Source organism: Callithrix jacchus, chromosome Y (genome assembly GCF_049354715.1).
Source record: "Callithrix jacchus isolate 240 chromosome Y, calJac240_pri, whole genome shotgun sequence".
NCBI classification, from domain to species: domain Eukaryota; kingdom Metazoa; phylum Chordata; class Mammalia; order Primates; family Cebidae; genus Callithrix; species Callithrix jacchus.
In genome coordinates, this window is record NC_133525.1 from 8,030,045 (window position 1) to 8,043,754 (window position 13,710).

Consider the following 13,710-nt stretch of genomic DNA (forward strand, 5'->3'; position numbering starts at 1 on the left):
CCCCGAGGTGCGTGCGTGGGACTGCAGCCCAGTGGGGCCTCCCAGGTGCCCTGGGTCCACGTAGATTTAGCAATGGTTTCTCAGTCCATGTGTTTTTCAAGGACTGCTCCCCACAGTGTAGGGGTTCCCTGGCGTGTGTCCAGCAGCAGAGGCAGGTGTCTTTGGGATGCCAGAGGAGGCCATTGTGTTCAGCCTGCAGGTATGGGAGGGTGACTAGTGTACAGAGTCAGGGGGCGGCCTTGTGGTGGGAGGTGCTGCTGGCGGTGGACGACGTAATGGCGGTAGTGGATGTGGTGGCTGTCAAAGGCGGAGGCTGACATGCGGCAGCAGGAGGGCCAGTGGGCACAGCATGGCCCCGGCCCCAGCACTCCTGGGCCAGATGCAAACTCGCTGAAGCCACTTGACTTGAAGATGTGCTCTGGGGATTTTGGACCAGAGCAGTCTCCTTGCAACTGCCCATGTGGGATGGCTGGCAGCAGAGGGTGAGCTCAGGCTTCCCAAGGCAGGCTTTGGTGGGGCCAGGCCAAAGGTGCAAGAGTTCCGCCGCAAGCCCGGGTGGGGGGGCGGCGGGGGGGGGAACCAGAGGGGGGCCATTGCTAGAGTCCGGTAGGTAGGATGGCAGCTTGTTTTTGCCCGCCTGAGAGCACAGGGTAGGGACGGGGAGCCAAGCTCATCCCTAACAAGGGGGAGTAGCCTCATCAGGAAGCCTTCACCCCCAGCCGAAAGTTCAAGGACACATTTCTCTGGCAAAGCCCCTGGAGGAAAGGAAGTCTGGTTGCCTATGGCAACCTCTCAACTACCCCTGCTCCCCATGCCTGTTTCCAGTATGCTCACCTCAGAAAGCCAAGGTAGTCCAGACTGTTCATGCTGCACGGGGCTGCTGTCCTCTGCAAGGCAGGCACCGGCACCCCGCACGCATTTTATTCCCTCCGGCACACTTTTTCTGTGCTGCACCTAAAGGGGTGCAGGCCCTGAACACGTGTGACCTCCGTTGCACTCCTCAGGGAGGCCGGGAGAACAGGACACTGCACGCCCGGACAGCAGCAACACCCGTGCAGCTCAGGAACCCTTAGGAAGCAGCTACCTCACACCAGGCCACCGCGCCCACTCACTTTTTCTGTGCCTGGCTGCCTGTTAGTATAGGCTTTCTCGGTCATGCTCCACCTGCCCCCAAGACCACCACAGCCACATCAGTGCCCCAACTCCGGACAGTGAGAGAGGACCACCACGAAAGGGTTCCAGGTCAGAGTTCTGGGGATAGCCCTGCCCTACACTCTTGGTGCTCCGGCAAAGTTGGAGCACCAACCTTGGACGCACCAACAAAACTTCTGTTTTGTGGCACGCCCAGCCAATCGTATGGAAGCTCCTTAACTCCAGGCAGATTGTGCAGCCCACCCAGATCCTGATGCTTCCCGCATCAGGAAGCACAATGAAGTCTTGCTTAGCTACATGATGCATTTGCAGGTCAGGCAATGGGGACTGGGTCTTGGTGAGGGCTCATGTGTCTGGGTCAGGGTGGGGTCCCCCTGAGGCCCCAGCATATGTCAGGGGAGAGCTGGGAAGGCGAAACACATGTGCCACCTCAGTCCAACTAGATGGTATGGTCCCTTTGAGTCTGTCCCCTTTCTCCTCAGCCATGCAGGCTGAGGAACTCAGACATCTCCAGTAATGGGCCACAGGATGAGGGGTTTTCTTCTCCTTACAGCCTTTACCTCCACAGTGAAGTGATCATTAAGGATTATCCTGTTGCACTTTCAGTAAGGAGTGCCTCCCGGCATGGTATAGGAGGTGGTATGTGGCAGGATATGCCTGGCATGGGCCATCCCGACTCCTCTTTCTCCAGGGTACAGGGTTTCTCATTCCACTGCAGTCCAGTGGTTCTGGGGTCATGGAGGTAAAGCCCCCAGCTGTAGGCGGAATACCGCCTACCTCAGCTTCGTCAGCTGGTTGGTGCACCATGACTGCCCAGGGTCGGGCAGGATTGCTGAGGTGGGGCCACTGTGGGGATCCTGGGAGAGGACCTTGCCGATTAATCCCAGGCCTCTGGAGAATTGGCTTCGAACCACGGCCCGATCTGTCCCCCAAAATTTCCCCAGTAGCCCAGATCATCAGCCAGGGCCTGTGTCTCAATCCACTGCAGTACCACCCAAGGGAGTTTGGCCATCTGAGATGGAACAGAAAAAAATGTCAGGTGAGCAGTCCAGGTCTCAGGGCGCATCTGAGGTCAGAAGTTTGAGACCAGGCTGACCAACACGGTGAAACCCCATCTCTACTACAGATAGAAAACTTAGCCGGCCGTAGTGGTGGGTGCCTGTAATCACAGCTACTTGGCAGGCTGAGGCAGGAGAATCGCTTGAACCAGGGAAGCAGAGGTTGCAGTGACATGAGATCCTGCCATTGTACTCCAGCCTGGGTGGCAGAGTGAGACTCCATCTCAAATATACAAACATATATATATAATATGTATAAAATATACTATATATAAAATATACTATATATTATATGTTAGTATATATATATATATATACTAAATATATATATAATATATATAAAATATACTAAACAAATATATAATATATATAAAATATACTATATATAAAATATACTATATATATAAAACATATGTATATATGTTTTAAATGTTGGGCAATGTTCACTGTTGCCAGCTAAATGCTATCCTTTTCCACAAAGAAAGCATCTTTTCCTGTCAATAGCAATAAAATTTTTCAACATTGTGGTAGAGCACAGATAATGTGATGCCTATCATTTCAGCCAGTTTACAGTCCAAGTCACTGGTAATAAGTACCTTGAAATAATTATGCAACCATCATCACCATCGCCTTCCATCTTCCCAATCAGAAACTCCGTCCACAGTAAGCACCAATTTCCAGGCCGGGCAAGGAGGCTCAGGCCTGTAACCCCAGCAGATCAGGAGGTCAAGAGGTCAAGACCATTCTGGCCAACAGGTGAAACCCTGTCTCTACTAAAATGCGAAAATCAGCTGAGCGTGGTGGCACGCACCTGTAATTCCAAGCTACTCGTGAGGCTGAGGCAGAGAATTGCCAATTTCCAGGCCGGGAGACGGAGGCTGCACTGAGCCAAGATGGAGCCACTGTACTCCAGTCTGGGTGACAGGGCGAGACTGCCTCTCAAACAAAGAGAAAGAAAGAAAAGAAGAGAAACACCAATTCCCCATTCCACCTTCCTAGTCCCTGCCACTCAAGAGTTCTAGTTTCTGTCTCTGTGAAATCTGTGGCTGTTCTAGACATTTTAGATAAATGAAGTCATATGCTATGTGGCCTTTCATGTCTGTCGTCTCTCACTGAGCCTGCTGTCTTCAAGGTTCATCCACACTGCCACCTGTGTTTGAGCCTCATCCCTTTTCCTGGCTGTATAGTATTCCACGATGGAATGTGCACAGAGCCCATTCCATTCACCTGTTCATCCATGGATTGACACGTGGCCTACTTCCATCTTTGGGCCGTTGTCAATCATGCTGCTATGTATGTGGGTGTAGCAGTGTGCTCTGTCTTTCTAGGAAAGCCTGGAGAAATACGTGCACACATGACACCATGTCCTTTGCGAAGACGTCTGTGGAGCTGGAAACCCTCATTCTCGGCAAACTAACACAGGAACGGAAAGCCAAACACCGCATGTTCTCACTCCTAAGTGGGAGCTGAAAGATGAGAACACATGGGCACAGGGACAACAATATCACACACCAGCACCTCTCAGGGTAAGTAGTGGGAGGAAGAGCATCAGGAGCCATAGCTAAATCGTGGTGGCCTTAATACCTAGGTGATGGTTTGGCAGCTGCACCAAACCGCCGTGACACACTTTTACCTATGTAACCAAGCTGCACACATGTCCGTGTTCCCCAGAGCTTAAAATACATTCTTTTTTAGATGGGGTTTCAGCCTTGCTGCCCAGGCGGAGTGCAGTGCTGTGATCTCGGCTCACCTCAACGTCCTCCTCCAAGGTTTCAAGTGATTCTCCTGCCTCAGCCTTCCGAGTACCTGGGATTTCAGGCATGCACCACCACGCCTGGCCAATTTTCTGTTTTTAGTAGAGATTGGGTTTCTCCGTGTTGGTCAGTCTGGCCTCGAACTACAGATCTCGGCTGATCTACACACCTTGGCCTCCCAAAGTGTTGGGATTGAAGGTGTGGGCAGCACACTGGCCAAAGTAATATTTTCCAAAAGTTTACATAGCACCAAGAAAAGATGTCTGATTGTTTTTATTAGACCGATGGTACAGTTGAGCACTTTCTCTGATAAGACATTATGACTTCGGGACCCATGTGAAATCACTAGACTGAATTGCAAGCAGGAGTCGAAGAAGGCCAGTCAGCTGCATTCACTTTGAGGGGTGGCCAATATGCCTGAGGCACCAGGCCCTGGCACTCCCGTCCACAGGGACAGTTGCTGGTTTACTCTCTTCCCTGGGGCAAGGTCTTCCCCTACCACCACTTTACAACAGACCAATCCCAAAACAAGTCCTGGGATTTACTTATGATCTTCTCGTTACGTAGCTCCCTCCTAGAAAAATCATGGCAAGACCCTTTCCTCACTTTTTTCTCAGGCACTAAGGTTGGGGCAAGACCCTTCGTGATGTCCTGGTAACAGGCAAGTCCCTAGACATTTCCCAGTCTGAGCTGCCCTGAGTGTACACACCAATCTGCTGCCGACTCCCACCGTCGGGCTACTCTATTGTGCAGGAGTGTCCTTTGACCAGCACAGGGAAGCATAGAGGACAGCTTGAGGGAGCCAAAGAGTTCCCGCTGTTTACAGAGTAAGTTGCTGAGAAAACCCGTTTCTCCTGCCTTGGTGGGTCATGGGGACAGCAGTCAGAGGAGGCCAACGCTCTCACTCAGGAGCCTCAGCTGTCTGCATGGGAACAGGGGCAAAACTGGGCTATGGATTTTCAAAGCTCAACTGCTGATACCCAGCAGGAGGTCCGTAATGCATATGGAAGGCAGCACAAAAACTGCAAGAACTTTGACTGTTCAAACCCTCTTCCCTGAGACAGCACAGCTCTTCTCACAGAAGCTGTGGTGACCAGAGTCCGTACGGCACAGGAACCTTAGCACTCCCTTAGTGCCTCGCCAACGCGGATGCTCCTGTTGGAACTGTTTTATCTGAGATCGGAGAAGCAAGTTCTGGACCCGCCACTGAAATCCCCCTCCCCCTCTGCGGCAGAGACAACTCCTTGTCCTGTGCATGGACGCAGATGTTCCTGGCTACCAGTCACTCACTCCGGAATGAAGGCTGTTATGTTTTGTCCTCCTGCGTGAGGCCTGTAACACATGATCTGCCACTTCGGGTTCCTTCTCTTTACATTATTAACCTTCTGCAAAGTACGCTGGAAAAAAAAAAGCATGCCCACAGAAAGTAAAAGGGCCCTGGGCTCCAGAAACAATATACAGTGCCCTGCATTAGCGAGAAGAGATCCTCACTATACTTGGCAAGGAACAAAATGCACCCGCAATGTGTTAGTTACAAACAATATTGACTCCTGACCTAATAATCTTGGAGAAAAGCTTAATCCATCTGAAGATGTAAACATCAACAACACTGTCCATATCCTGGGTCATCAAGGGACAGAGAGTCCATGCATGGACCCGCTGGCATTCTTGTATTTCATGGATCCACCCCCATTACCCTCACCTCTGCATGTCTGTGTTTTCCCTTAGTCATCTATGCTGGAAAAAAAAAAAAAAAAACAAACAGAAATTAAAAAGAGAAAGGCATATCCCAAATGCCTTCCCACATGCGTCTGTATCCTTTCTCACAGTCCCTACACACACCTCACATGCGCATTTCTTACCATGTTGCTGGGACCCGAGAGGATGATTGTCCCAGAAAATCACCAGAGAGGTGATTATGCATTCACCAATAAAACAAGAACATGTGAACTCAACGCACAAGTGAACTTCAAGATTCCCATCATCCTTGTCTAGCTTAATGTGTCTTATGATACCCCAAACAAAGGACTGTGGAGGTACCTCCGCCCAGCAAACTGGGCCCTGGATATCTTGGTGCGCACTATCCCCTTTCCTTGAACCACTGCTGCTTTTGCAGCACAAAGCAAGCCTCCAACTGCACTTCCTTTGCTTTCTTTTGCCTCTCCAACTCTGGCTTCTAGGAAGAATCCCAAAATGCGCCACACCCAGTCACTCTATAACTTTAGCGGCCCGTCTCCACTGCAGATGATGCAGAGAATGAAACACATGGAATCCACTGGGTACACACACACACACACACACACACACACACACACAGACCCACACAACCCTCCCCCCCCGCCCACAGACACACACACACAAGAGTCACACGTCCTTGACAGTGTTTATTTTCACTCCATGAAATCCAAGTTTACCCCCTCTTCCTATCTGCATTTTTCTATGACAGGATCTGTCTTTCTTTTGCTTCCTGTGCATAAGACCATGTTGAGTACTGACATCCTGAATAATGTAGTAACTTTTCAGGAGTTCTGCCGTTTCAGGTGAAGTCCAACGCACCATCATATTCAACCCGAAAAATGGGAGTCCCCTAAAGAAACACAACTGCGTGTCAAAATGCATTTCCTCTGAGCAATAGTTTTAAATGCTTTAATTTTAGGGCCCGCCCAGAAAAGACTACCCCTTCCCCGTTTGTGATCTCCTAAACTTCCTCCTACCATATGTTACCAGCTGTTCTCTGTCATACCTGCCCCACTGCCAGCATTTTCTCCCTGTGACGGAAGTCAGCTAACAACAGTGACTGGGTGTGGCGCAATCTGGGATTCTTCCAAGAGGACAGAGTTGGAGAGGCAAAAGAAAGCAAAGACAGTGCAGCTGGAGGCTTGCTTTGTGCTGCAGAAGCAGCAGTGGTTCAAGGAAAGGGGATAATGTGCACTAAGATATCCAGGGCCCAGTGTGCTGGGATGAGGTACCTCCACAGTCCTTTGTTTGGGGTATCATAAGACACATTAAGCACATTAAGCTAGACAAGGATGATGGAAATCTTGACGTTCACTTATGCGTTGAGTTCACATGTTCTTCTTTTATAGGTGAATGCATAATCACCTCTCTGGTGATTTTCTGGGACAGTAAGAGCACACAGAAATCTGATCGGGCTATAGTATAAGAACAGCAGTCTAAACAGTCATTGTGGTTTGTGGCAAGGAGGCATATCCAGGGAGCCCAATCTTAAGGGGCTGGTAGGATGACTGCCAGTGGGGTTGGCAGCCATGGAAACAAGTGCCACAAATTGAAGGTAATGATTCAGCTTCACTTCTCAGTGAGTCTGGACAGCGACTATGCTTGGCTGGGCTTAAGACTCCCCAGCTCTAACCTGCCTTGCAGTGCCGTCTCTGATGTGCCTCTTTGAGCCCAAATGCCCTGGATGTACTGGATTCTGTCACTCTCTGTCTCCCTGTCGAGGTATTCCTACGTGTATGAAAGGAGCCTCAATTTCTACATTTCCGAATGCAGCGTCCAGGCTCCCTGCATACAGGCATGTCCACCTTCCTCATCCTGAGGATCAGTCAGCTCTAGCTCCAACTGAACGGCTTACCTGAAATCTCTGTTCCCTCTTCGGGTGGCCTGGTCCTCGTGTAGTATTGCAGGGGATTGCGCCACAGGTCCTTACTTAGGATCTATCACAGGAATCAATTGGGAAAGGCCTCATCAGGGCTGAGACTGGTGAGCCAAGCAGCTGGGAACACACCGGGGTCATTCCTGATGTTTTCCAGCGAGGACCCACCTCAGCGATCCTGTTAGATCCTGCGAAGTTGTGGTCAGAAAACCAGTTGAAGAAGTTAAGGCTGCTGTTCTGGTGTCTGCGGCGGTAGGCCACACGTTCATAACGCTGATGCCACTGAACTGGAGTGGAATGAGAAGGCCTGTATTCTACAGAGAGGGGATTTTGTGGGAAGTGGGCTGGATCACGTTGGCAATGATCCATCCACCTACCCACCACCTTCCTTCCACTGCCCCTCCTGGGAGCCACCAGTCACCTGTGAGGTTCACGAGATACTCCTTGGTAACCACGTTATTCTGGAAGTAGGGGTTGCTCCGAAAGAACAACATGATCTTGCAGACGTGAATAGGTTGCTTTGTTTCTTTCACCTGTCAGGACAAAGTGGAGAAAGCTTACGTATCTTTCCAGGTGAGGTGCCCACTGTTGCTGACAGCAAGGAGTTGCTTCCCTTCCCCCTCCCCACTAAACCTTCTAGCCTCAGTCCTCGTGGCCTCACCTCCAAGTTGATCATGTAGCTAAGCATGCGTACATCTTGGTCAGTGATCAGGGCTGACATCTGGGGGTGGTTTGCAATCTGAATTAGGTCAAAGAGCCTTTACAGGGATGGAAGGAAGAGGTACAAGCAACAGGGAAGCAGGTCTAAGAGCCAGAAGGAACACGGAAGAAGCTCTAAGGCTGGGGTACGGGATTTCTGAGATCTGCTTCAGTGTGTGACCTTCATTTCCCCACCCCCTGCCCGGAATTAAGGCCTCGTGGGTTCTCGGAGCGTGTATAATTCTGAGGCTGACTGGGGCAATCTGCAGAGGGCTGCTGGCGTCTCAGGAGGGGCAGAGCCAGCTTATACCCGAAAATGTCCTGTCCCAGATCTGACTGGCAAGGGGGAGCGATCACACTCCCTTATCAGTAGCTTGATTCTCCGAAAAAGAAACTCTGCTGGGGAGAACTCGCTTCTGCTCTTCAAAAGGATGACTCAACCACCTGCTGCTCGGCATCTCGAAGGGTTTCTGTGCCGCCCGCAGGCAGGAAAACAGTACCTGCGACCGCTCCGGCCTTCTAAAGCCAGACTTTCACGCCGCAACTCGCATCTCGCAACTCACCGTTGTTTCCAGAATAGACATATCCATGCTGAGCTGCCCCTAAGTTATTTACAGTTCCCCTAGAGCATCTTTCAACCGGACGAACAGAAAAAGTGCTGAAAAGGATACGACATTGGCCCAGAAGCCGGGGATGCCCCGGATGATGGCGCCTCTGCGATCCAGGTGGGGCTTGCGCCTGCGCTCCAGCTTTTCCCTCTGCTGAGAAAAGGCCCTCCTGGCTCGGGCGTTAACAGGCTCCAGCTCCACCTGAACAGCCCGGAGCTCGTCCAGTGCGGACTCTGGCGTCAGGGGCCCAGGCCCCGGCTGTGCCCCTTTGTCCTGCCGCTCCCGCTCGACATCGGCTTCCTCCTCGGCCGCCGCTTCCACTTCCGCCATTATGTCGTCCTCCACCACCAGCACCGCCTCCTCCTCCTCCTCCCTCAAGGCGTCCTACTTGCTCTGCTTCCCTTACTGGAGCCTGCGGGTGGCTTGGCGGACGCCCAGGGCGCATGCGCGGGACTTCCAGGCGCCGCCGGGCCCCCCGCCGCCAACCCGTTACTCTGCCGCGCTTACGGGAGCCTGGGCGTGGCTTGGCGGACCCCCAGCGCGCATGCGCAGGACTTTCCGGGCGAACCCGTGGCCAACTGCCTCCAAATGGGTGGCCGAGCTGGAAGCAGGCTGTAGGCCTCTCCCGGCGGCCAGTCAGTGCCAGGGCGGTGGGCGTGTCCATGGAAGCCACGCCCCCGGCTGGGCCTGCAGCCGCAGCCTCCTCGGGTAAGCCTGGGTGAGAAGCCCTGGGAGCTCGCGGCAGGCGGCGGTGTGTGCGGGCACACGCGGGCTGCCCGCCCTTTGGAATTGTGGGCATGGAAGCCCTGTGCCCTAACTGCCATCATGAGTGTGGCAGGCCATTGATCCACAGGGAACACATGAAGCATCTCAGTTCGTTCGGCAGGCCAGGTAGATGGTACTGAGTATTCCAAGATCCAAGATCGAGAGGAGAGAGAGAGGCACCAGCGCTGGCTGCTGGGGCGAGGGCTGCGGAGAGGCTTGAGGAAGTGGGGCGGGGCAGGCGCCTGGAAGGAAAGTTGCCTAATATCTTGCTGGAGTGGAATTTGTCTGCTCCAGAGGTGGAAACTCTCGCTCGGACTCCTGCAGGTCTAGGCGCATACAGGCTCCGAGTACCTTGCTTCCTCCCTGAGGATGCTGGACTCGCAGGAGCATTCCAAAGCACCTGGCGTCCAGTGCCCTGGACACACCTTGTGGACCCAGAGGCTACCGCAAGCGCAGCAGCGGCCGTGGTACCTGCTGGCTGGGCTCTGTAAGACCAGGGCCTCCGCCTCCTGCTCCTGGGCCCCGGTTGGGGACCTGGCTCCTGTTGGGGACCTGGGCCCCACGGCAAGTGCCTAGGGCAGCCAGCCGGGTGGGGCTCCCCAGGAACCCTGGGTCCAGGTAGGCACGGCACGGGGTTCTCAGCAGGGGAGTCTAGGGCTGCCGGGGTCTTGGGGAGGACGCCGCAGGGCATGGTCTGTGAGCGCCCCCAGGAGGGGCCGAGTTCAGGCTGGAGGCTCTGCAAGGGTGGGCGGCTGGGGCGAGGAGCTAGGAGGCAGCCGTGCGGGAGGAGGCAGTGCTGGTGGTGGACGACGTGGTGGTGGACGACGTAATGGTGGACGTGGACGCGGTGGCCGAGGAGGGGGCTAACACCGAGGAGCGGCAGCAGGTGGACCAGCGGGCCCAGCCTAGCCCTGGCCCCAGCAAGCACTGGCTGGCAACGGACTCGCCGGAGGTCCTTCAATCGGAGCTGGGCTCCGTTAATGCCCCAGATGGCAGGGCATCTCCGGCTTCTGGGGAGACCCATATCCTTGCAGGTTTCAAGACTCGGGTTCCTGGGACACGGGGCTGCCCTCCTCTGCAAGGCAGGCACCAGCTCCCCAGACACGCTCTCCTCCCTTTTGCTGGCCCTGCCCCCAAAGGGGTGTCGTAGGCCCCTTGGGAGCATAGATAACCTCCGCCGCACCCACGAGAGCCCCTTGGGGAGCACCAGGCACAGCCCTGCAGCCCCTTCTACCCTCAGCGGTTTCCTCATGGGGAGTCATCCACCCCTCAGGGAGTTCGGGAGAGGAGAACACCATACAGCCAGAGAGCATCAGACCCTGTTCAGCAGCCAGCACACGAGGGCCTCGTGCGGCTCCGGAATCCTGAGGAAGCAGCCGCCTCATACCACCCAGCCCGCCCCCTAACCTCCTGACCACTTCTTCCGTGGGTGGCCCCTGGACAGCGTAGGCTTTCTCGGCCTCGTTCCACCCACGCCCAAGTCCACCACAGCCGTGAAGTGCCCCCACGCCGGACACAGTCAGAGGACCACCAAGAAAGGGTGCCAGGCCCAAGGTCTGCCGGAGACCCCTGCCCCACACTCTCTGCCCTCTTGCAGAGTTCCACTGTGTTTTATGGGACATTCACTCAATCATCTGGAGGCTCTTTGAGCAGAGGCAGATTGTGCAGCACAGCCAGATATTTCCCCCCCAGATCGCAAGCCACCATACAGTCTGGCTTACTTGCTTAGCTACATGATGGATTTGCAGGTCAGGCTGGGAAGCCTAGGTCTGGGGGAGAGGTCAGGACTCAGGGGTCGGCCTGGATCCGGGTGCGGGGGTGGGGTTTCTGGGGGGAGGGGCGAGCTGGGTGGAGGAAATGCCTGCTTCTCTCCAGCAGCTGGCAGGCCGCTTCAGCCCAGGTAGCTGAAATGGTCTCTTTGTGGCCCTACTCCTTCTCCCTTCGTCACCAGGCAGGTGGAGGAACTCAGCCATCCCAGGTACCAGCAGCAGGATGAAGTTCTCCTTTCCTCACAACCTTTACTTCGTCCGTGTGGTGATCATTAAGGAGTATCCCCTTGGTGTCCTAGGTAAGTAGTGCCTCCAGGCTCCCCAGGGGAAGTGGTGCGTGAGAGGCTAGGCCTGGCATGAGCCTTCCCCACTCCCCTCTCTCCAGGATACAGGGTGGTTGATTCCACTGCACTCCAGTGGCTCTAGGTTCATGAAGGTGAAGCCCCCATCTGCAGGCAGGCGGGACACCAACAACCTGAGCTTCTTCAGCTGCTTGGCTGATAATATGATAATATAGGGAAATAGACTCAAGAAAAGTTTTGAGTGACCTTCAGATTCCTTTAGAGTACTTACTTGTACATTTTTAACTTCTTTCCCCTGTGGCTCTGTTTATTATTTGTGATGTATATTTGTTTTCTTACTTGCCTCTTGTGGAATGTTTGTTTCAAAGGATTTTTTTAAAATTTTCCTGTTGGATATGTGAGTTTGCCTGTGAGCACTTTTTCGTGAACAGAATATGAACTTATGTTTATTTTTTCAGATGGAGTCTCACTCTGTTGCTCAGGCTGGCTGGAGTGTAGTGGTGTGATCTCAGCTCACTGCAACGTCCCCCTCCCAGCTTCAAGCAATTCCCCTGCCTCAGCCCGCTGAGGAGCTGGGATTACGGGTGCGTGCCACCATGCCCAGCTAATTTTTGTCATTTTAGTCAAGATGGGGTTTCACTATGTTTGGCAGGCTGGTCTCGAACCCCTGACCTCAAGTGATCCACCCACCTGGGCCTCCCAAAATGCCGGGATTTAAAGGCATGAGCCACCATGCCCGGCCTCATTTGTTTGTTTACGTATTTTAACTCTTGTTCTGTATTCTTCACGTACACATATTGTAGAGTGATTGTAATATTTTATCTATTGACTCACTACTTTAGTAGGATTTGAAAAGCAATGTTTTCATTCACTGAATACAGTGCTGCAAATAGGTTGAACCTTGCTTGGGTAGCACTGTCATTCTTTCCTTCATAAATTCTTCAGGAACTCTGATACTATTTTCCCCCACCTGAGGAGAACGTGCAGATATGAAAATTCGTGTGAGTGAGTAGGTGTGAAAATATAATCTGAAAGACCAGTGAAGTTCAGAAGTACAATTTCGCAGTGTTTGCATTTTTAATTCACATCGTTTTGAAAACGCTATTTGCAGAGAAATGAAATCCTGTATTCACGTTCATGTTAAAGACACACTCGTGAATCGTTTTCAAGAATGAAATGGAAACAATCCAAGGCCATGCGTTAGTTTAGGAAGTAATAACACGGCAGTTGTTATGAAGAAACACCATATTTATTGAATGTATGTTTAGAGAGATTTTAGAAGGCTTAAGTCAATATTTTAGCTTTTGTTGCTCTGGGGTTTTATCAGACTGTGACCAGACTGTAGCGTGACTAGTTATAGTCGCTAGGCTACCAAAGTCTCTGGGCTGCAGTAATTATTGCTGAAGAAAGTGGCAATGAGTTTGGCTGTTTAAGGAGAGTAGATGAATGAGCAGTTTCTACCCGAGGCCTGGCTTACTGGGTGGCCTTCTTTTGCTGACGTAGATAAGATCCAGGGAGCTGTGGACTCACTATAGTAGCTAGGGCTTTGAGACTGGCGAAGCCTATTTGCCTCCAACTGCCATAGCCAGTTATTGGCCTGCACATAATGGCACTTCCTGGACTCACCGACTCCTGTGAATTCAAACACAGAATTTGGATTTAAACTCTATCCCAACTTCTAAAACTTAGATTTAAATTTAAGTGGATAATAAGGATCTATTCAGAAGAAAGGGAGACATCAGTTAAGTGCATAGGTAAATTATCCTGATCAAATACATTCAAAAATATCACTGACAACTAATCCTTAAAACGTTATTTTCACTAGGGAAACGGAAAATGTTAAGCTCACCTTAAGCTCTGAGGTATAAAGATAGAATTATTAGAATAAGGGAATTATGTAAAATATCTATTTTGTTTGAAGAGCAGCATACTAGTGATTTAGCATGGCTAGAGATTAACAACCCATGTAAGAAAACTCAGATATTAACAA

At 52.1% G+C, this 13,710-nt stretch overlaps 1 protein-coding gene across 2 annotated transcripts; it reads right to left on the reverse strand.

The window, feature by feature from the left end:
- Positions 1-6,337: 6,337 nt before the first annotated feature.
- On the reverse strand, positions 6,338-9,312 carry LOC144581318 (testis-specific Y-encoded protein 3-like). Of its 2 annotated transcripts, none has more exons than XM_078364502.1 (6): positions 8,948-9,312; positions 8,239-8,316; positions 7,999-8,110; positions 7,746-7,864; positions 7,557-7,638; positions 6,338-6,551 (listed from the first exon to the last, which is right to left on the reverse strand). In XM_078364502.1, exons 1-6 carry the CDS (start codon positions 9,212-9,214, stop codon positions 6,529-6,531), a joined length of 681 nt encoding a protein of 226 aa, XP_078220628.1. In that variant the 5' UTR covers positions 9,215-9,312; the 3' UTR covers positions 6,338-6,528. The 2 variants fall into 2 exon arrangements, with proteins under 2 accessions (XP_078220628.1, XP_078220627.1); XM_078364501.1 differs by having other exon boundaries at positions 7,746-7,891.
- Positions 9,313-13,710: the final 4,398 nt, after the last annotated feature.

Bases quoted from the DNA above. Each gene is read 5' to 3' on its own strand.
- LOC144581318 (XM_078364501.1), bottom strand. From the start codon at position 9,214: ATGGCGGAAGTGGAAGCGGCGGCCGAGGAGGAAGCCGATGTCGAGCGG. The intron at 8,111-8,238 runs GTGAGGCCACGA...TTGTCCTGACAG, and splicing joins GCTACATGATCAACTTGGAG to GTGAAAGAAACAAAGCAACC. The intron at 7,892-7,998 runs GTGACTGGTGGC...CCCTCTCTGTAG, and splicing joins GTATCTCGTGAACCTCACAG to AATACAGGCCTTCTCATTCC.